The sequence below is a fragment of the Triturus cristatus genome, chromosome 4_1, assembly GCF_964204655.1.
Source record: "Triturus cristatus chromosome 4_1, aTriCri1.1, whole genome shotgun sequence".
Classification (NCBI taxonomy): Eukaryota; Metazoa; Chordata; class Amphibia; order Caudata; family Salamandridae; genus Triturus; species Triturus cristatus.
This window is the reverse complement of record NC_140585.1, coordinates 1,129,663,238-1,129,683,919: the sequence shown is the minus strand read 5'-3', so window position 1 is coordinate 1,129,683,919 and position 20,682 is coordinate 1,129,663,238. Positions and strand designations below refer to the sequence as shown.

The 20,682-nt window shown below is 43.7% G+C and overlaps 1 protein-coding gene across 7 annotated transcripts in view; it reads left to right on the top strand.

Annotated features, from left to right (window-relative positions):
* The window catches only part of CADPS2 (calcium dependent secretion activator 2), a 1,645,358-nt gene that overhangs the window by 1,270,886 nt on the left and 353,790 nt on the right, over positions 1–20,682 (top strand). For all 7 annotated transcript variants that reach the window (XM_085654189.1, XM_085654188.1, XM_085654187.1 and 4 more), the window contains one exon: positions 15,410–15,566. In XM_085654189.1, coding sequence (XP_085510315.1) covers positions 15,410–15,566 — 157 coding nt within the window. The remainder of the gene's footprint in view (positions 1–15,409; positions 15,567–20,682) is intronic.

Genomic DNA, 20,682 nt, shown 5'->3' with positions numbered 1-20,682 from the left:
AGGTCTAACAGAACATGTGGCTTTTCTCTGACAAAGATTTTAAATAGAACTCTATTTAACAAACTAACAATGAGGCACAAACTACTGAATATAGCAGCCAAGTATTCAGTCCTTTTCTCTACGTTGCACCATTGTGAAGTAATGTTGGTTTATAAAACCAGACATGCACTGTTAAATGAAACACACTGTTGAAGAATTTGCTGCGCAAATATTAAAGAATCAGCAAGGCCGCCTTCTCGGTGCTATTGAATGCAAAAAAAAAAAATGACAATGCAACGCGAAGAATGCCTGCAAGGTACATGCTTTTTGGTTTCTTGCATTGAAAATGTACTGCTTTTGCAAGAATAGTGCATCAAGCGGCCTTTAGGCGTGAATTACTTTGGGTGGATTAATAGTATTCCAGCTTTATTGCCTTCAAAAGATTCTTTTTGCTACTTTCACTTGCGAGTAAGCTTATTTTTCCATTCTTTGCTTTGTAATATTGCTGTAAAAACCTCGAACATAGAGGTATAAAAAGCCCCAAAATATTGTGTTGCGCTGTAGGATAATAAGCATTATGCAGCTGTGCATCTAGGAAACTCAAATGGCACGCCAGACTCGTAAAGAAGAAATATAGTATGTTTACAGCAAGCAATGGCAGTCAGGGTGAATGCCATTTTCAGCAGTGGGTGGCCATGAAATGGGTAGTCATGGCCATTCAGGCCTAGTGTTTTAAACTACCTCCTGCCTTTAGCCAGCAATGAGAAGGAAGGGAAACAACATTGGAGGGAATTTAGAGTTTACAATTGATAAAGATAAGTGTCAATTCACACTCAGTGTGGAGCAGGCCCTGCCGCTGTACTGTTGAAAACTGATCGATGATGAAATTGCTGTAGGAAAATAGTATCTTTTGTGTGGTGTACCCCAATATCATCCTTTTGGCCTATTTGTTTTTTTCTGGCTGTAGAACTCTGTGCAATTTAACCATCTAACCAGTCATAAAGTGTCTATGCTCCCCCATTTAACGTGCTTGATGTAGCATACTCCTAATTGGCATATTTAACTTGCCTATAATTCCTTGGTATAAGGTAAAAAGTGTATCCAGAGTCTGGAAGTTAACTGCCACTAGTGGACAGCAGCACCTATTGTGCAATCCACTACAGTGCAAAAATGACTTCAGGCCTACCATTGTGGCTTGATTGGAGCAGTCTAAAAACTCCATTTTGGCTAGAGGTGGGCGAAACCTAAAAAATCAGTGAGATTCCGCAGAGTTCTGCAAGTGGTGGAATTCTGTACGTTGCACTGCATGGGCTGGTTTTTAGTACTGGGAGCTTGTCCCGCGTTGAACAATCAGCATGAGCAGTAACACGCGGTTTGCCAGAGAGTGCTGCTTCTTTCTGCTGCTCAAGTAGACTTTCTCGATGCCAGTGGCAGTTTTCCCAACACGAGCACTAGCGACCTGCCTCAACCGCCGCAAATCTCAACTTGAGGTGGTCTTGCACTCGATTTTTTTGCTCGCACTCGCCAATTCAACGTTGGTGAGCCACGCATGAGAAAAACTCTGCCAAAAGGCGGTTGGCAGACTTTTTCCGGAACTCCGAGCTACAAGGGGAGTGGGCAAAACTCAGCGAAATCCACCTGAGGAGCGGAGTTTACCACCAACCCCTAATTTTGACCTATGAAAATAAACCCTTTTCACAGGTCTACACCTCTCTTTTAAATATTTATAAGTCACATTTAAATAGGCGTAGTAACGCACAGGGGACTGTGCATGATATTTAAAAGTGGATATGTAGAAATTTAATATTAACATTTCCTTACAGTCGCTATCACCCAAAAGCTATTTTCACATTAGAAAGGCTGGCTGGCCCATAGAGAAACACCAGGAAGCAATATTGAATATTAATTCTGCTATGTCAGTGTAGAGACCTGCTAGAAATATGATCCAGCAACTCTTTTTATTCCTAATCTAAAGCCCAATATAAAGACGTTGGAGTTTTGATGAATAATAAGTAAAGTGAGCTTTAGAAAGATATGTTTCCCTGCATAAAGACTCTGGAGTCTAATTTGCATTAACCTCCAGTAGCAGCCCTCTGAATGTACAGCTCTGATGGAGGTGTGAAAAGTGATCCAGAAGCAGAGACAAAGGCCTTGGTGTGCGGCGGTGTTTCTGTTCCTCTGGCGGGATGACCATTTGGGCTGTGCCAAGGAACCTAATTTACTTCATAGGGCCTACCCTGTATCAGGAAGATGTCAGTTGGAGGGGAGCTGCCCCAGAACTGGTTTGGAGTGACCAGTTCGAGGAGGGGCTGCTCATTACCCTGGCCACATATCTGGATGGTCATACAGGCTTTGCAAAGGAGAAGAAGGACTTCACCATCTTGGATTCAGGCAGAGAGGAGACCTGTGGGATGTTTGCAGTAGGGCAGATAGGAACTGCTGCAAAAGGAGCTACAATTACCCTTGGCCACGGCTTAGCGGGGCTCTGCCGGCCGATGCTATGAGCTGCCAATTATACGCGGTCAGCGGGCCTGATCCTGGTCCTAACTGGACTCTCAGCCTGTGGCATGAGGATGTGAAGCCACCCATGCAGCCATTAAGCCCCATGACATCCTAGACAGCTGGACATACCCTGTCTGCATTGCGGCCCACTCTGAGGCCTAATGCGAGGGCCACCTCACTGGACCACTGCGATGGCCCTCCCCTCAGCTGTGAGATATTGTGTGCACTAAAGGCGCTGTGGACCAATTTGCACCTACCTGACCTTGCTGCTTCTCAGACGCTGCGCCATCCCGGTGGCTGTTGAATGAGGGGATTGGCCCTGACGGGACATGCTTGAACTCCCAAAACAAGAGCCGATATGGTGGGCAAGGGCCCAATTACACCGGGGACACACTCAGTACCTCTCTTTTGCAGTGAGGGGATGGCCGGATCGCAGTGCTAGAGATCCTTGGACCTGGAGGAAACCTTTGGTCTATGACTGCATTGAGTGCGACTTGCCGTGCGGGCCCTGACCCACACAACATTCACCCAGATCCAGCCGCCATAAGTGAGGGCGCTAGCCTGTCACCTCCAGTCACGTCATGACCTTGCCTCAGGGCCACGCATTACTGCTCATTCCGCAGCACTCTGGAGGGCCGACCTACTTCCTTAGCATCCAGAAGTGCGCCCCGCAGAGCCCTGGCCATACAGCTTTACATTGCTCTGCTGACGGATCTACCTCTGTGACTGGGCAGGGCCTGCTGCTTAATTACCCGTCTTGCGGTTGCAGTGGTCCCCTTGTCTTGCTGCAGAGCTTGTTGTACCTGTGAAGGACTCCAATCGCATTGGGACCCCCTACATTCTAAGCCTGCTTGTGCCCCCCACTGGACTCCACTGTTGCTGGGGAGAGGCAAGGTCTATGGGTGCCGTTAGACAATTGTCACTACTAAATTATACTGCCATTTGCCTTGCGGCTGGTCTGTGGCTGCAATCCCCGAGAATATTCCCCTATTATGCCTGATTGTTTCTGGGATGGGATTTTGGGTGGAGGGTGCAATGGGAGCTCTTTACCGCATTTGGGGGTTGGAGTAAGTGGGGGAGATCTGTTTATTGTTTTCTGTTGGTTCATTTTCTTTCCACCTGTTTCTCTCCCAACACAGCCTCACACTAAACTACCAACCCACACAAATATGGGTTACATTTGGCCCACCCCCCTCCAGCTTGGTCACCCCTCTTTTGCAGTACGATGGCCAATACCAGATGTTTGACTTTGAATGTCTGTAGGCTAAATGACTGGCGGAAGTGGAAGTCCAGGTTGGTACATGCCTACATGAATAGAAACCGCATACACATCTGCTTTCTCCTGGAACTCCATCTGTCCTTGACCACCACCTCCAATTTGTGCACAGGATGGTGCGCTGAGACCTATATATCCCTATATTCTAATTATGTCCGGGGAGCAGCCATACACCTGTGTAAAGGTTTGCCGTGGTAGCTGCGACAAGCCCTATGCGATGCTAATGGGTGAAATGTCCTTCTCCCTGGCACACTCCAGAGGCACTCAGTCATCCTGGCCTCATTATATGGCCCCAACACGAAATTCTGGAATTCTTCACCAAGATGTCGAGACTGATCGCCGGCATGGGCCCCGGAGCTGTTATCTGGCGGGGAGGTGTGGGGGGGTTAACGTGGCACTGGGGAGGAGGCCCGTTCCTAAGACTGAAACGTGGCTACAAGACGCGGTTTATGCCAGGAGCAACTTTATTGGGAGCTTATACCGCTGCAATCACGCCCAAAGGATATCTGGGAACCACTGCTGATGTAGCTACGACAGAGGGACATACCCCAGATGGACAATGAGGGGGCTTCCCCGAGCAGGGATCCTCCCTCCTTGGGCACCAGGGTAGTTGACTCCACCGTCGGCCCAGCCCCTGCTCACCTGCTTTTCTCCAGGAGGTGTAACACCTCTGCATACAGGTCATCTCCTTGCCTGACCATATGTTCTGTATTACAATGCTAGTACTTTTGTATTCATCATTTTCTGCTAGGTCGGTGATGTAACGATCGTTCATGTACTCATATTGTTGTGCCCTGTCTCCCCTCCCTTGCTCCCCCCGCTCCCACCTCTTTGAGGTTGTTGACCTGTTATTTGTATCTCACCAAAATGCTAATAAAAAGGTTACCCCTGAGAACTTTTACTTCATTGGTTAGGCAGGACCTAAGCATCACCCACATCCACTAGCTAGTGCCAGGTATAAATGTGGCATCTCCAGGCACCCTCTTCAGAACACTTTCTTTACCTGAGGAAGATCAGAAGAAGACTGGACCTGTTGTCTGTGACCTGAGAGAAGCCCTGAAGTACTAGACCTGCTTCTTCTTGCCTTCAGGACAATAAGTAGACTCGAAGGGAAACAAGGCTGGTCTCCTATTCAAGCTATAGGGCTACAACAAGCTTCAAGAGGCTTTCCTGCAACTGCCCAGCTGACCAGTTCCAACTGTACCTGCCCTGGATCTTGTTGTTAGCTTCTCCTGCAGTGAGTCCTGACCCCCCCAAATGCTGTTCTGGATGTCCTAAAACCCTTGGCTATGTCTGGCTGGACGTCTCCTACCACCCCTGAAATCCTGGGACCTCTGGAGAACCTGGAAAAATCTGCCAACCAGATCCAACCATAGTGTGTTGCTTTTGGGCTGAAGATTTAGCTTTCTCTGGATTGGAGGCTCTCCCAGCAGCATATCCAATTCAATGGGACCTCGCGGATTCCAAGTTCCAAAAAAGTGACCGAGTGCAAACTTTGAGAACTTAACCAAGGGAAGTCCTCAGAAGAATCTGTCTGACAAGGGGCCTTTCCCGAACACAACCAGTTGACTGTGGTTGGCGGTTAATGCTTTTGGGTGCTGTTTTTACTTAACATTTGTACTTTCAGTCATTAGCAGTTTGGCATAGCCTTCACATTTGGACACTTTCCCATCTCTGGCAGATAAGCTTGAAGTGGCTGGACCAAAGGTTGAATGAGCGTATCACAGCTCATCACCCAAGTCAAGGGCAGGACGTTCGGGGTATCCTAGGCAACAGCATAGAGAGGACATCTTCTTGTTTCAGAGGGTTCCTGGCAACACTGTGTGTTGTGCATTTATTCAGTTTTCATTTAGTTTGCCCAGCTGCCAGCTGCCTTCAACACAATCATTTATATTTTACTTCATCCTGTGTCCTCATGGGTTTGGGGTATCACTATAATTTTCTGCACTAGCCTCTCTCCTTTTCTCCATTGCAGGCACTGCTTCCTGGATACATTGTTCTTCGTGGTGCTGCTCAGCTTACCACATTGTCTTTGGATTCTTTCTACCTTTCACTCTTTGTGGCCCTGGTTTCTTATAATGTAGATTATATGTATTACAGTAAGATGTGTCCCTCAGCTTGCCTCACTGCCTCACATTAAAGAAGCCCTGTTACCCAGTCTGAAGAGTATCACCTTCCTCTAACCAGTACATCGTGAGCAATGATACCGCGAGGAGCACCTCTCTTTCTCTCTGTCCTTCCCCCTCGGATCTCACACTGTGGACTGTTTAACACTATACAATGGTGGCAGGGCCAGGGACTGGGGTAGAATATTGTCAGACTCTGTAATGCTTTGTGAAACCTGACAGTTTGTCATCCCCAAAGAATATACCAGCAAGAGTACTGAAACAAATCCCCAGCAGTCATCGGTGAACGTCACTGCCAAGATGCAGGAGTATTCAAAAATGGTCCAGAATGAACAGACATAGGTCTCAGACTGATTGAACAAGCTCCCACAGGCCTCGGAGATGACTAGCAGTACTTCTCAGGTGAGTGCTACTAATACAAATGCGGGTCTTCCTTCAACTAGCAATCCATTCATTTGATCTTGTAATGTGAGATCTGTCTTACAACCACAGAAAAGTTTATTTTCTGATGATCCACTATTATTTCAGTCCTTTTTGATCCAATTTACTTTCACCTTCATGTCCCTACCAGCACACTTGAACACATATTCTGCCAAAGTGGCATTCATTTTGTCATATTTAACTAACGGTGCATTCATATGGCTGCTTCTTTAATTATGAATCAAAGAATCAAAGCTCTTGACTACAAAGCTATTGTATGTTTTTTGAGCAGTTTAAGGCAGTGTTTTAGAGAAGGCAGATAGTGCAAACTGCTTATACACAACTACTGGCCTTGCGTCAAGCACCAAAAGATATTGTCACATAGATTAGTCACTTTAGTCAATTGAAATCTGAAGCCACCTTTACTGATCAAGCTGCTGTTGAGGCATGTTAGGAAAGTTCTCTATGGTGCTATGTATATGGTGGCCAGTCACCCTGCTACCATCAATGCCTTGCTAGATCTAAAGTTATAAATCAACCATCAGCAAAAAGAGGTTCAGAGAAAAGGTGGACACCTCACAGCTGGGTAACGGAGAAGAACCCATACAAGTCAGGGGTATCCAGAAATCTCTTAATACTGTAGGAAGAGAAAAACATGTCAAACATGGGGCTGTTTCTATATTGCAACAAGTCTCAACATTATGTACATGAATACCCACAGTAGGTTTGAAACTATGTCACCCAAACGTAATTGGCAGACCAAGGTGGGCATTTCAATTGCACAAGTGTCCACAGTAAGAAGGGCCAATTTCTTTTTTAGAGTAACAATTGTCGGACTCCTGATTTTTCTGGCTTTGGGTGGTTTTTGGGGCCTCTGAATGTTTTCCGGGTCAGTCTTTTGGACTAGACCATTCTACTACTAGAGCTAAATAGAGACTTGAGACAATAACAAGTATTGATAGAACCTCATTGGCTTCTGGAGAGGTGAGCAAAGAGACTGAGATCATGAGCTAAGGAACTGACACCTGGCACTATGAATCTATTTATTCTGATTTGATCAATTTTCCCGCCTTCCATGTGATGTTAGGTATGTCCTGGTTTGGAACAACATAACCCTCGCATTAATTGGCACCTGTTCGGTGTAAGTTTTAGGTCAGATTACTTCAGGAGACATTGCTTCCCTGGTGGTTCATGTTCTGCCCCTTAACTTTTGTAGCGCTCTTTCATTATGTTATCCGAGAATGAGACCTCATTTCAACATCAAGCTTATGGAAATGCCCTAGCTGTGTTGAGTAAAAAAGAGAGGGTTTGTTACCACAACATAGGTAATAGGACTGTACCAGAGGTTAAAATATGTAAAGGAAGTCTTAAATAGTGTTGTGTTCTCTAATCTTAGGCAAAATTGAAACAATGTTTATTTTAAACCCATACCGTGTCTTTTTATACTTGTTTTTCTAAGCATGAGTATCTGATGTTATAGACTGGCTTTGTCCTCGTATCTTTCACAATGTTTCAGAAGTATTTCTTAGAACCGTTCTCTAATATTGTCTCACCCATTGTACATCTCACAATTCTAGTGGGACTTTTCCATGGGGACGTGGTCAAACAAGAAGCATTTGATCATTTGAAACATGCCTTCACATTCTCCTATTTTGAGACATGCAGATAATGCAATGCCTTTTATAGTAGAGACAGATGGTTCCTTTTTCATGTTGGAGGCAATATTGTTAGAGATCTAAATTCTGAAGTTGACTTTTTTCTCCTGTCCCATGTCTCAAGCAGAAGTAAATTACAACATTAGTGGTATAGAGTTAGTAGCTATCAGAGGCAGTCTTTCAATGGCTTCATGAACCAGAAGGAGCGATGTATCCAGTGACTGTTTAGACAGACTATAAGAACTTTGGCTACTTGAAGTTAATGATATACACAAATTCTTGACATGCCTGAAGGGTGTTTTGTTTCCAGTTTCAATTTAACATCAATTACCTACAAAGAAAGCGACATGGTAAATCACGTTATTTAGGTAATGAAACTTTATTGGTCCCATACCAGAAGCACTGTGTATCTTGGCTGTACAGAGAACGACTGCATATAAACATGGAGAACGTTTTATCCCTCTTCAAGAGTGATGTAAATCCACATAATAATCTAAGGCCACATGTATCATGTATTTTACTGGTTGCAAACGGTTCGATTCTGCAAATCGGACCATTTGCGACCAGTAAAATGCATTTTGGTATGTATAAATTCCAATTTGCGATTTGGAACCGTTACCGAATGACAATTTGGAATTGCAAATAAATACTAAATTGCAGCGGTATGTAGGAATGTTTTATGACGAAATGCGGTCGCAAAACATTCACATTTTACCATCTACTTCAAGTAGGTGATAATCCATTCACTAACTGGAAGGGGTCCCCAAGGGACACCTTAGCCTTTGTGACGGTTCGTAAAAATGATTTTTCAGAGCAGGCAGTTGTTCCACGTACCATTGCCTGCTCTTGAAAAATTAAAAGAAAACTTTTCATTATTCTTTTTTAAGCACATCCCATTTCCCTTTAAGAAAAACACGCTGCATTTATAAATAAATTATTTGCTTATTTAAAAGCAATCACAGATATGGTGGTCTGCTGACCCCAGCAGGCCACCATCAATGTGATTTTAGTGATTCCTAATGGGTCGCAAATTGCGACCTTGCTCATTAATATTAATGAGGGAGGTCAATTTGCGACCCATTAGGAAATGCGAAATTAAACTCGTGGAGTTTCATACATTCAAATAGCGATTACCGGATTGTGATTAGCAGAGAATGCACAAAGCCAACTGTCATATGGAGAAGGCACCAAATGGATAAAGGAAGAAAATGGCAACTTTCTAACAGTGGCATTTTTAGAATTGCAATTGAAAATCCAACTTCGCCATAAGTTGTGTTTTTAAATTGTGATTCCAGAGACCCCAAACTTGAGATCACAGCTCCTCTCAATTGGAAATTACACTTAAAAAAAGTAATCCCAAAGTTATCCTATGGGAGATGTAGGCCTTGTCGTATTGAAAAATAAATGTAAAAGTATTTCACTACCAGGATATGTAAAACTTAAAAGTAAATGTTCCACTTTTTAAATACACTACACCCTGCCCATAGGCTGTCCAGGGCCTATTTTAGGGTTGACCTATGTTTAATAAAAGAAACAGTTTGAGACTGTCAAGTGGATTAACTTGCCAGGTCGACATGGCAGTTTAAAACTGCACACACAGGCCCTGCAGTGGCAGGCCTGAAATATGTTATTTTTTGGGGGAAACATATTTTATTGATTTTATTAATATTGTACAGGGTGTATGAACTTCATGCAACAATTCGACATTAATAGCAGAATTCATATATATCAACGGTTTTGTCTAGTTCCTTGAGTGCTTCCTGCAGCTACAAAATTCCCCTGTACATTAGCTCCCTTATAAAACAAAACTCTAACTATGCCTGTACCTCTACATATGTTAAATCTTGATTGTGCATCTACGTGTTGTATTGGTGAGTGATTCAATAGACCAGCCATCTTCTTATCTATGTTATCACTTCTATACCTAATTAGTCCTCTGCACCGTGGTGTAGTTCTAGGGGTATGTTTCTATAAGTGGCCCACCTAGCCCATGTTTTGGTGTGTGTTTGCGGGAATCCGCGGGCAATGAAGACCGGAAGTTCCAATTCCATAATAAAATCCAATCCTCCTTTCCATACCGACACTCGAGGTGGGTTCTCCACTTTCCATAGTTTTGCAATATCTTGCTTTGCTAGAGTGAGACCTAGGAACAGCAGATGCCTTTTGTACCTGTTTCCTCCTGTGCTATGCAATAGTGTTAATTTTGGAGATCTCGGTAAGTCCCAAGCTAGCACCTCAGTCAGACAGTTTAATACCCCACGCCAAAAATGTTCAAAGACTGAACAGGACTATACTGTATGTATAAAGGTACCTTCTTCTACATAACATTGAAGACAAGGCGGAGACGCAATCAGCCCCACCCTTCACAGCCGGTGTCTGGTATAATACACCCTATGTAGGTATTTAAACTGGATAAAGTGCAGTCGGATCGAGACTGCGGCCCTGCGCGGCAACCGGAGCACCTCCGCCCAGTCATCGCCATCAATCGGACCAAAATCAGCATCCCACGCTGCTCTTAGGGAGTCCAATGTTGTGGGGCTATTGGTGACTAGGGTTTGGTATATTTTGGAGATTTTATGATTCCCTAGATCCCCCATCAGCAGCTTGCCTTCTAATGGGCTAAATTCTGGGATGGTACTAAAGTCTCTGATATATGGGTGAAGGGCATGAGGTAATGGTAAAAATTTATAGAATTGCGTCTGGGGCATAAGGAATTCTTTGCGGAGGCCTTTAACAATTTTAAAACCATTCCCTTCATGACATCTCCAAGGGTAGAGATTCTTATTTGATCCCAGCTTCTGAATCCCTGGAGATCCATGACTTGTGGAAGCAGACAATTCTGCCAGAGTGAAGTGGCCTGCGTTAGGCGCCTCCACCACCTAATTAGATGGAGGGTTTGTTGCCTGGTCATAATCACCACCCTCGTCATCGGGGGAAAATCTTTGGGGTCAGTCCTACTATAGAGGAATGAATGTATAGAAAGCTCCCCTATGATCCATTGTTCAAGCCTATATGCCTTATCCTCTTTGGACGCATACCACCATTCGTTCAGTATTTGCAGGTGTGCGCCGGCATGGTAGGACTGCATGTCTACTGCGGCAATACCTCCGCAATAGGTGGATTGTGTGGCCGCACCCCCCCCCCCCCCCCCCCCACAAGAAGTGACCCAGATTTGCATTGACTTGGCAAAACCATGTCAAGGGTACTGGATATGGGTAATATTGTAGTTGGTACAACAGTTTGGGCAGAGAGACCATCTTAAAGATAGCCAATCTTCCGTACAGCGACAGAGAAAGTGTTGACCAATGTTTAATGTCGATCCTCACCTTATCGGTCATTGTCACGATATTACGTTCCCAAGACGTGGTTTGATTACCTGATACGTAAACTCTCAAATATTGAAAGCAATTTGCAACTGTCGTAAGTTCTTCCGACCACCGACTACATCTCTTTGGTCCCCTTAGCGGCCCCAACAGTGATTAGATACATTCATGTATAAACCAGAGGTTTCCCCAAACACACGTATGATTTGTAGTATTCTGGGGCCAGATCAATGTGGATCAGTCATAAGAAAAGGATATCATCCGCATATAAGGCGATGAGTTCGGAAATTTCGGGGGTCCATTCAAACGCCTCAGTAGAGTGCATCCTTTCTCACCCAGATCGCCAGTGGCTCAATGGCCAAAGCAAAAAGTAAAGGGGAGAGAGGGCACCCCTCACTGGTTACCCGCCGATTTCTAAACCCAGCCGATGTCGTCCCTGCAGCCCGGATTGTGGCCGTGAGGGTTGTATATAATAGTCTGATTAATGCTATATATCTAGGCCCCATGTTTAGATGTCGCAGTAACATGAACATGTAGGTCCAGCTGACCGAATCAAATGCCTTGTCCATATCCTCTAACAACAAGGCTGCTGGCGCGTCTAATCTGTCAACTGCGTCTATAGCATTATATGCTCTCCGTATTTTGTATAATGAATCAAGGCTGGAAGGTTTGGTATCAGCCTATCTGCCAAGATCTTAGGGAGTATCTTGGCTTCTATATTTAATAGGGATATGGGCCTATAGGAGGCGGATAATTCAAGTGGACGACCCAGTTTCGGAAAGAACACTATCTCCACATGTCTCCATTCCGGAGGTAAGCATTTGGCTGCGAGGGCCTCCTCCAGGGTTGCAAGGTACTGCGGACCCAGCATAGTTATATGCATTTTGAAGAATTCACTAGGGAATCCATTGGGTTCTGGCGATCTGCCGAAGGCTATCATGGTGACCGCTGAGGTTATTTCCTCTCGTGTAATGGGGCTATCTGGGGCATCGCTCACTTCAGCTGTCAGTTGTCGAGGTGGTACTCTAGGTGCTCCTAGGCAGGATGTCTGCTGCCAATAGTAGACATGCATGTGCTCTGGTAATGAAGACAATCTAATCTAAAAAAAGAGCCATGGACCGTCGAGAAGTACGTATAGCCGACATCGGCTGGATGCAGCGTCCTCCATGTGTCTGTCCATCCCAGTGCCTCAACCAGTGGTGCCAGGCGTGACACCCTGTGTGTGTGTTGTTAAGCTGTGGGGTGGCATCTATCTTGGTCAGGATTGACAACATTGTTCCAATCTCCTACAATCAGTGCCAGAGAATCAGGTACAGAACCCAACATATCTGCGACATGTTCTGTTAGCATGGCAAACCTTCAACATCCTACCTATTCCCTTCTCATGCTCCCTGTTTTTGTTTTTTTTAGTTTGCAGCATCACCAAAGATGGATTCATCTATGAATTCTCTGCTTCTACATCAAGGAGTGTTGCTTCTCGACACTTGGATATTGCAATTTATTCCAGTAACTATTATCCAGATAGTAACACTCAAACCACTACCGGGTAGGGAACTGGAACAGTTTGAGTGTCTTGTGTACTTGATAGCATTTGGAAGCATGATGGGCCTAATGCATTTAGTGTGGGATTTTTCTTGTTATGTTTTCACTTTATTACTGTTTGAAGTGCTACATAAATACTTCACACATTGCGTTAAGCCTGACTCCTTTGTGCCAAGCTACTAGAGGGGTGAGCACAGTTTAATTTGGGGTTTGCTTGTACCTCACCCTGACAAGGATTGTGGTTGCTGCTTGAGTAGCAGTTCAACCCCCTCTATTAGTAACCCTATTTCTTACACCGGGCTTGAACAGGAATAGAAAAACACTAGATTTGCACCAGCTGATCGCCGGGCAAGTTTTAGTCCCATGGGCCCCATGCCCTTGACGTTAATACACCAAACACTTTTAATGGATATTTTGAGTTGCTCTTTTTCTGTTTTGAGTGGGTTGTCTACTTCAATGCGTGTCTGTGAGCTTCTAGATTTTAACAAAAATGAAAAGTATTTCCATTGGATCTGATGTAATGAGAAAGGCGATTGCAAAAAGTAAGTTTTGTAATTAAATTTTAGGCAAAATGGAATACATCATCATATTTTTATGATAGGGTGTATGTGTTGGCCAAACAAAATATAAACATTATTTATCCAAGGAAAGCAAAACATTGTAGTCTGAGTTAGGCTAAATATTTATGTAATCTTCGGTGAGACCATGATTCTGCAGGCATTCTCTGATCTGCATTTACTCTCTGTTTGCCATTGGTTTGTGGTAGTTCACACTTCCCTCTGATTAAAGCAATGTTTAGTGCATGTATGATCAAAATGTACTTTTATCAACATCAGTTTGATCTCTGTGCACACCCCATAGCACCCTAGTTGAATGGTCTGGTCTTCGCTGTCCAGCGCAGGCACTAGATCATAAGGTAGGAGGGCGGGAAGAGAAAGAGAGGCATGCTGCCGCCTTGTTGCCTTCCTCTGGAAGTCTTGCAGGCCTGGGGTGGAATCAGTCATACTTCTACTAGAGCGCCCTGCCTTTGTTCGCAAACTCTTTGATGTAAACTTTCAAACCACTGCTTTCGTCTAGCAATGTGTCTGATTATTAAGCAAATGAGTAGAAAAGATTGGAATGCAGACACATTTCTGCATAGCGGTTCCCAGTTTGCTTCGTCCTTGTATTGCGTGTCCCTACCTTAGGTTGCAAACGTATGCATTAACTCCAGATGTTACGGCCGGATCAGTGCCTTTTAAAGTATTGAGGTAGGAAGCCCAAGTATGAGCCTTTGCTGGACTTTTGGGCAGAGCAAAGAAGAAAGATGTGTGTGTTTAGAAAATGAGGAGTGTGGAGCGTCGCCCAATCAGCGCACAGGATAGTGGCTGCCTGAAAAGTAGTTAAAGATGTAGGTGTGTGGGGGCCAGGGATTGTGTAAAGTAGTGCCGAGCAGTTGAGAACGACAGGACAACCACCTCTGATCCAATTCAAATGATCGAAAGGTTTTTCGAGGCTGCAAAACAGAAGGGAAGATGTGGGATTTTGCAGAAAACTAGTGTTGTAAAGAAAAGAGAAGGTTATGAAGTATAGAGAATGAAGCGGCAGGTGGTAAACATGAGAGGGAAGGGAAGATATGAAGGAGAAAGACTCAAAATGTAATAAGACTGAAAATAAAACAAACAAAATGAGGATGTTCTGAAATAATGCCTTTCTTAAACTGATACCTGTGCATTAAGGCCTTATACGGTCAATTAGTTTAATCCAAGAAGCACAATAGCAAAGTAGTGCACGTGTCTCTGGACAGTTAAACACGGTTCAGAACAACTGATAAATACACACCAATAAAAGGATTTTATACACGCATGTTCTCAATTCATGAACATAAGTGATACGCAAATAAGAAAACATGCAAGAAAAGACTGCGTTCAGTAGCGGTGTAACGTTTCAGGTCCAAAAATACTTGGGGCCTCATGTGCTGAAGATCTCTGCAGCTGCAAAGCCAGTGAGTTCGGCTTTGTGACTGCAAAAGGTTTTTCAGAATCTACGAAAAGGGATGTGCGACCTTTTCTGAATACGTAAACAGGTGGGGGAGAGTAACAGGCACCCCCTGCACTTTACAAGTCACACAGGAAGGTATCATTGGTTTATAATCTGGATTGCAGCTGCAAACCTTTCCGAAGTTACCCCTGCTCAAGTTGGGGTGGCAGCTGAATTGTAAAGGAGACGCTTCCCCTTTGGGATTCATGCTAGGTGTCCTCGGTGGGAGCAGGCATTGGTCCTTGGGCCCCCCCTCCATGTGTGTGCCGAAACCGGAAGCCTTTTTTTAAGATGACTTTTCAATGGACACAGGATGCTTTAAGGGGGTTGCAACCTGTCAAATGAATATGCGTTAGGCAGATTTTCTTGTGACACCCACCCGCATATAGTCCTTTCGTGATGTGACCGGTTAGCACCTAGATTTCATTGAAAATGCCACCCACGTTCTCAAACCCAGTCGGGCCATTGTCCATCAGTTCTAACGAAGCAGATTCGTGATTGTGCTTGTGTTTATCTATATGATGTTTGACAACCAGAGCTGCCCTAACCCTACCACGATCATTGCAGGCTTTCGCCTGGTGGCCAGACCTGATGGCCGAACATGCAGAGATCTTTTGGGCTCTCTTCTCCGTGGACATGGATTCTGCCCTGCAAGACCAGCCACAGGACTCCTGGGACAGCTTCCCACTCTTCCAGCTGCTAAACAACTTCCTACGAAATGACTGTAAGACCTTTCAGTTGTTCTAAGCATTTTGTTGTATGATTTGTTGACTTCTCTGCATGCTGTAAGTAAGTTCAATGTTGGGTTACCTGATCACTTACACTATCTATTTGTAGGTAATTGTCATTGTTCCAGGTGTTTATCCGTCTTGAATGTCAATTTTGCTGTTTGCTATCTGTGTGGATTATCTATATGGAGAATATTGACTGTTTAACTAATAGTAGCCTCTCTGACTGGTAATTTCTATATAAAATGTCTACCTACTCTATGGTATCTGTCAGAGGCTCTCATTAGAGACCAGACATGGATCTCTTGTGTAACTATGACAAACAAATACACATTACTGTGGGTGAAAGACATGTTGAGGTGGTGCGTGTAAGAATTGAGTCAGAGGGAAAACTGAGCCTTTTTTAACTGTTGGCATTACAAACTATGTAGTAGATACCAATGGAACAGAAGTGTGTGTGCCATGTGTGAAGTAGAAGATTGACACAGACACAGTCTACCAAAGTTGAAGGTTATTCATGTTTTTGCATCCAGCAATCGGTGAGTGATGTACTCAACAGCAAGTAAATGTAGTCAGAATTCGCTTCATCATGATTGTTTGAAATCAGACACTACATTTGACCTCTTGTGAGTACAACTCTGATCTAAAGTTCACTTATCTTGTGAAGAAGCAGAAGTGAGCGGACTCTGGTGAGTGGAGGCACGTACACTGGGTTGGTGAATGTGGGTTCTGATGTCCATATCCTCATGTGCGCGGTCTGTCAGTTGAAGTAGAGACTCGTGAGAATCTGTATCTCTGTAGCCATATGGTAAACACTGACATGAAGGCAAATGCCCAAAGAACTAGGGAGATGGTTTGTTTGCCGCATAAAATGCAATTGAAAAGCATGCATCTGTATCTTGCTGATAGCTAAAAAACAGTAGAGATGCATGACTTATCTGCACCCCAGGTGTTCCTCCGTGCCTGTGCAGACCTTGTGACGGATTATTATTGGTGCAGAGGCAGTGTTGTCACGTGATGTGTGGAATTTGCATACAATGGCTGGGGGTTAGTGTGTCTCCCTCACTGGCTAGCCAAAAGTTCCAGCGGTCACATGTGACCTCTGTTAGTGCCTGCCAGTCGCTTGTTGGCCTGCTTGGTACCTGTGCTGCATAAGTCAGCTGACCGGTGTTTATGAAACGGTGAAGATTGGGTTTGTGACTAGAGGAGTACTTTGTGTGCTGAGGATGACAGGAGTGTGTGTTACAGGTGCAGATTCTCCTGTGTTCTCCATCCCTGAAGAGATGTATGTGATGTTATTTTCTTTTTGGTTATATTTTTTTTTGTCTAAGAAAAACTGCTGGTTTCCTTGTTTTCGGCCTACGCCAAGCTTATCCAAAAAACTGGATGAGAATACCATAGTCTCTGTTACAGTGAGCCACCAATAGGATCAGAATACCAGTCAATTTGACCACTGGGAAGGGGTGAAAATAGAAAAATGTTTGCATGTTCTTATATTTACAGCAAAAAGAACAGATGATGGACAGAATGCTGAACAAATCAAATATTAGCCCCCAGTCACAGATCTGGGTTAAATCCATTGTTTTTTGCACACCACACTATTCCAGTTTAGACCCAGCCATATGCAAATTAGTTTGGGCACTGCTCCACATGGGAACAGTCCAGCCCGAACTGTCAGGCCCTCCCTGGACCAGAAACAAGCATCCTGGGACCAGTTTCAGGGTATCACGCCTCATCAGCCAGGCTAACTTGAATCTGGTGGCGTAGCGAGCACGGGACGCACGTCTGGGCATACCCTTCCCACTGAGGGCGACGAATGCAAAAAGAACAGCAAATCACATTTACTGAAGATTCCCTCTGCGAAAGGATGACATAAATGCTGGCCAGTTGTGTCACATGCTATTTTTCTGATTAGAAGGCACTCACTGGGGATAGACATGGTTCATCCATGTGGGATTCATTGTAGCTTTGAGTACATGTATTTTTTTTACGGTTTCATGAAAACACAGCAGCCACACTATTGAAAGTGTTAGAAAATAGCCTGTATCATAAAACGTTTTACTTGTTTATGCTCGATTATACCAATGCCACAAGAGAAAGTAGAAAAGAACAAAAAACTCAAGAAAATAATGTCATACCGTTCATACTAGAGCATGCTATGGCATTTGGCCATTGAAGACCCCTGTTATATCCTCGCCCCCACCCCTCAATTCAGGTTAACCTTTAGCATCTCACCTCCCCACATCCTCCAACTGATACCAACTCTCATCCTTTGAGTATTAGACCATAAAGACCTACAGATTAAAGTGTCCCTCACTTATTACCTCCCCTCCTAATGTAGCTCTCCAAATCTAATCGTAAATATACTCTCCTACAGTGTAATGGCCCCTTCCAGAGGTGGATCCTGGCTGCCTCCAAGCTTAGAATCATGTAGCTTATAGCCATGCTATTCCCCTGCCCACTCGCATGCCAGATCATATGTTGATCAGTGCACTAAGGTGTTTTTTCACCAGTAGTAGCCTAATATGGGGTGACTCTACAACAGACAAATATTGTTCAATCTGGCTGGGGATTTTAAAACTAGGTAAACAATTCAGAGAAACAAGATCAGAAGGTGTGTCCCAATCAACAAAATATGCCTCACTGTCGAAATAAATTATTACCAACCATTCTAAATGGCAGTTATGGGGGATGTCCCCATCACTCCCATTCCCACATATTATTTGAAAATGGTCAGTAACCCCATTTATTTTGCGAATTTAAGTACTTTTCTAACATGGAAAATTGCTTTTTAAATATTGCCCTTACTGTGCAATCCCTCAAAATGTTTCTCCCTATTTAAAAAAAATCCTCCAGATCCAGATACCTCCATTTGCCAAACTTCTTCTTATTGAGGCTCATAATAGTGAGTTTTTGTTATATATTAATTTACCTATCCCTTTTATTAAATGAGGAGACATATTGTAGGACCAACAACCTTCTTAGCCGATATTAAACATTCATATACGTTTGTATCAAGTTGTCATGGAAATGCTGTTACGTACCATATATGTATTAAATGCGCAATGCTGAAACGAATAGTCTCAATGCAAGATGCCCCTGTAGTTTTGTATCTCATTTCTTAATGTTTTCGTTTTGGCATTCCTATTTTAGTCTCTACTTACCATGTTAATAAGTGTTCATTTTATTTAGTTGACCATTTTAGGTGCTGTCATATAAGTTTACTTTAATGTTCAGTTAAATGTCATGCATTGTGGGAATCTACCATCTCCTTATTTTGCCAGAAAGGGGAGGAAGCCTAACCCAATTGGAGTTGAAATTCAAGACAGTTTTTTAAGATCTTCCTCGTATCATGTCCTTAGCTGGTACACCAGCAGGTGGTCAGGATGAATTCACATAAGCTTTACAGCGATTGGTTGTACGCTTCAGAGCAGCCCCATTTCCAAGTGGAAAGGCACATCTTTTAAACCAGGCATCACTTATGTAAAGTGACCATTGAAAATTATGTAGCCACCGTACATATTTTAGCATATGAATATGACTTTGAAGACCAGCTTCGAGATCAGACTATACTACTCTGTGCCAGCAAAAAGGTTCAAGGGCGATTGTTGAGACATCATAATCCTATTCTTAAAGAAGTTGTGGATGTTGCCAAAAAGTGTTGAACTTTCTTTTAGATCTGTAGAAACAGTAATTGATGACAATCAAAACAATACTGAAATATCTGCAGTTAAGGGGTAAAAACGATGTGAAAAATGTCCTCTGATAAATATAGAGACAAAGTCACAGGTATAACAGACGGGAAAACTGAAATTCTTTGAGTGTGGGTTAGGCCGTCGTGTTGATTTCATTAAACGTGTCCTACACTTTGTAAAGAATGTTCCAAGTGTAAAAAGATAATGCATTTTTTCTCATGTTTGAAATAATAGTAAACGAAATAAGAAATTCGTTCGAATTCAGGATGGTGATTTGGACAATCAGGATGAATTTTTAGTATCTTGTGTTGATGTCAAGGCATGACACGGAGAAAGTATGGATGCCCGGTTGGAGAAAGATTTTTCATAAATTGACTCAGAACAGTATGTACCTCCTGAGTGCACTATTGGCACTAATCGAAGGTCAGTGAAAGCAGATTCAGGGTTGCTTTCACAATTATTCTAGATAATTTATCTACACAAGCTGGAAGATTAAGACACTTCTTAGTTAGGAAAAAGCATTCATGTATGCAGGTAGTTTAATTTATGTGTGTTATTTTGTATCCACAATTTTTTTCAGGCTGTGGCGGCTTGCTCGGAATGGGTGTGGTGTGGTGGAGGGATTAAAAACAAATTACAAAAATGAAGTTACCTTGTCAGCGCCGCCACTGCACGCCTCTCCGGCCACCTCTCCTCTGACTGTTGGAAGCACCGGAAACACCCAGGCTTTCGGACTCTCCCAGCCAATCAGGACGCTGCAGGAGAAGTGTCGTGATTGGTCTGAGCGTCCTGTTTGGATGCTCAGGCAGTGCCTGGAGAGGCTTGCCATGTTCTCCACGGGGCTGTGCAACACAGCCCAATGGAGAACATGGCAAGTGCCCATGACAGTTTGTCCGGCCCCTGAGGGCCAGCCTAACTGTCATGTGCACTTAGATGAGCGCAAACCCTTCCTCTCCTGCTCTGGCGTCACGGAGCCGGCCCAGCCCAGACTCCGGCATAGAAAAAGAAAATGATAATGTCATGTTATTATCATTTTCCTTTTTGCACTGCTGAAATAGCAGTGGAGCGACGCTCCTCCACCTTAGCGGAGGAGCCGCCACTGGTTTCAGGGGAGAAGTATATTGGGAAAGGAATGTGCCCTCATGTGGAGTAATGACATTAATAGTTTTGGAAATGTATTCCATAAAGAACTGGGGAAGGTTCAGAGGTTTTCTCACAACATTCCCTTGAAAAGTGATGCACCTTCTGCTAGACACACATTGTGCAGTATACTGCTGAGTACAAAAATATCAATGTGAGGGGAGAATGGACCACTTGTCCTGTGCATTCCTATTTTAGTCTCTACTTACCATGTTAATAAGTGTTCATTTTATTTAGTTGACCATTTTAGGTGCTGTCATATAAGTTTACTTTAATG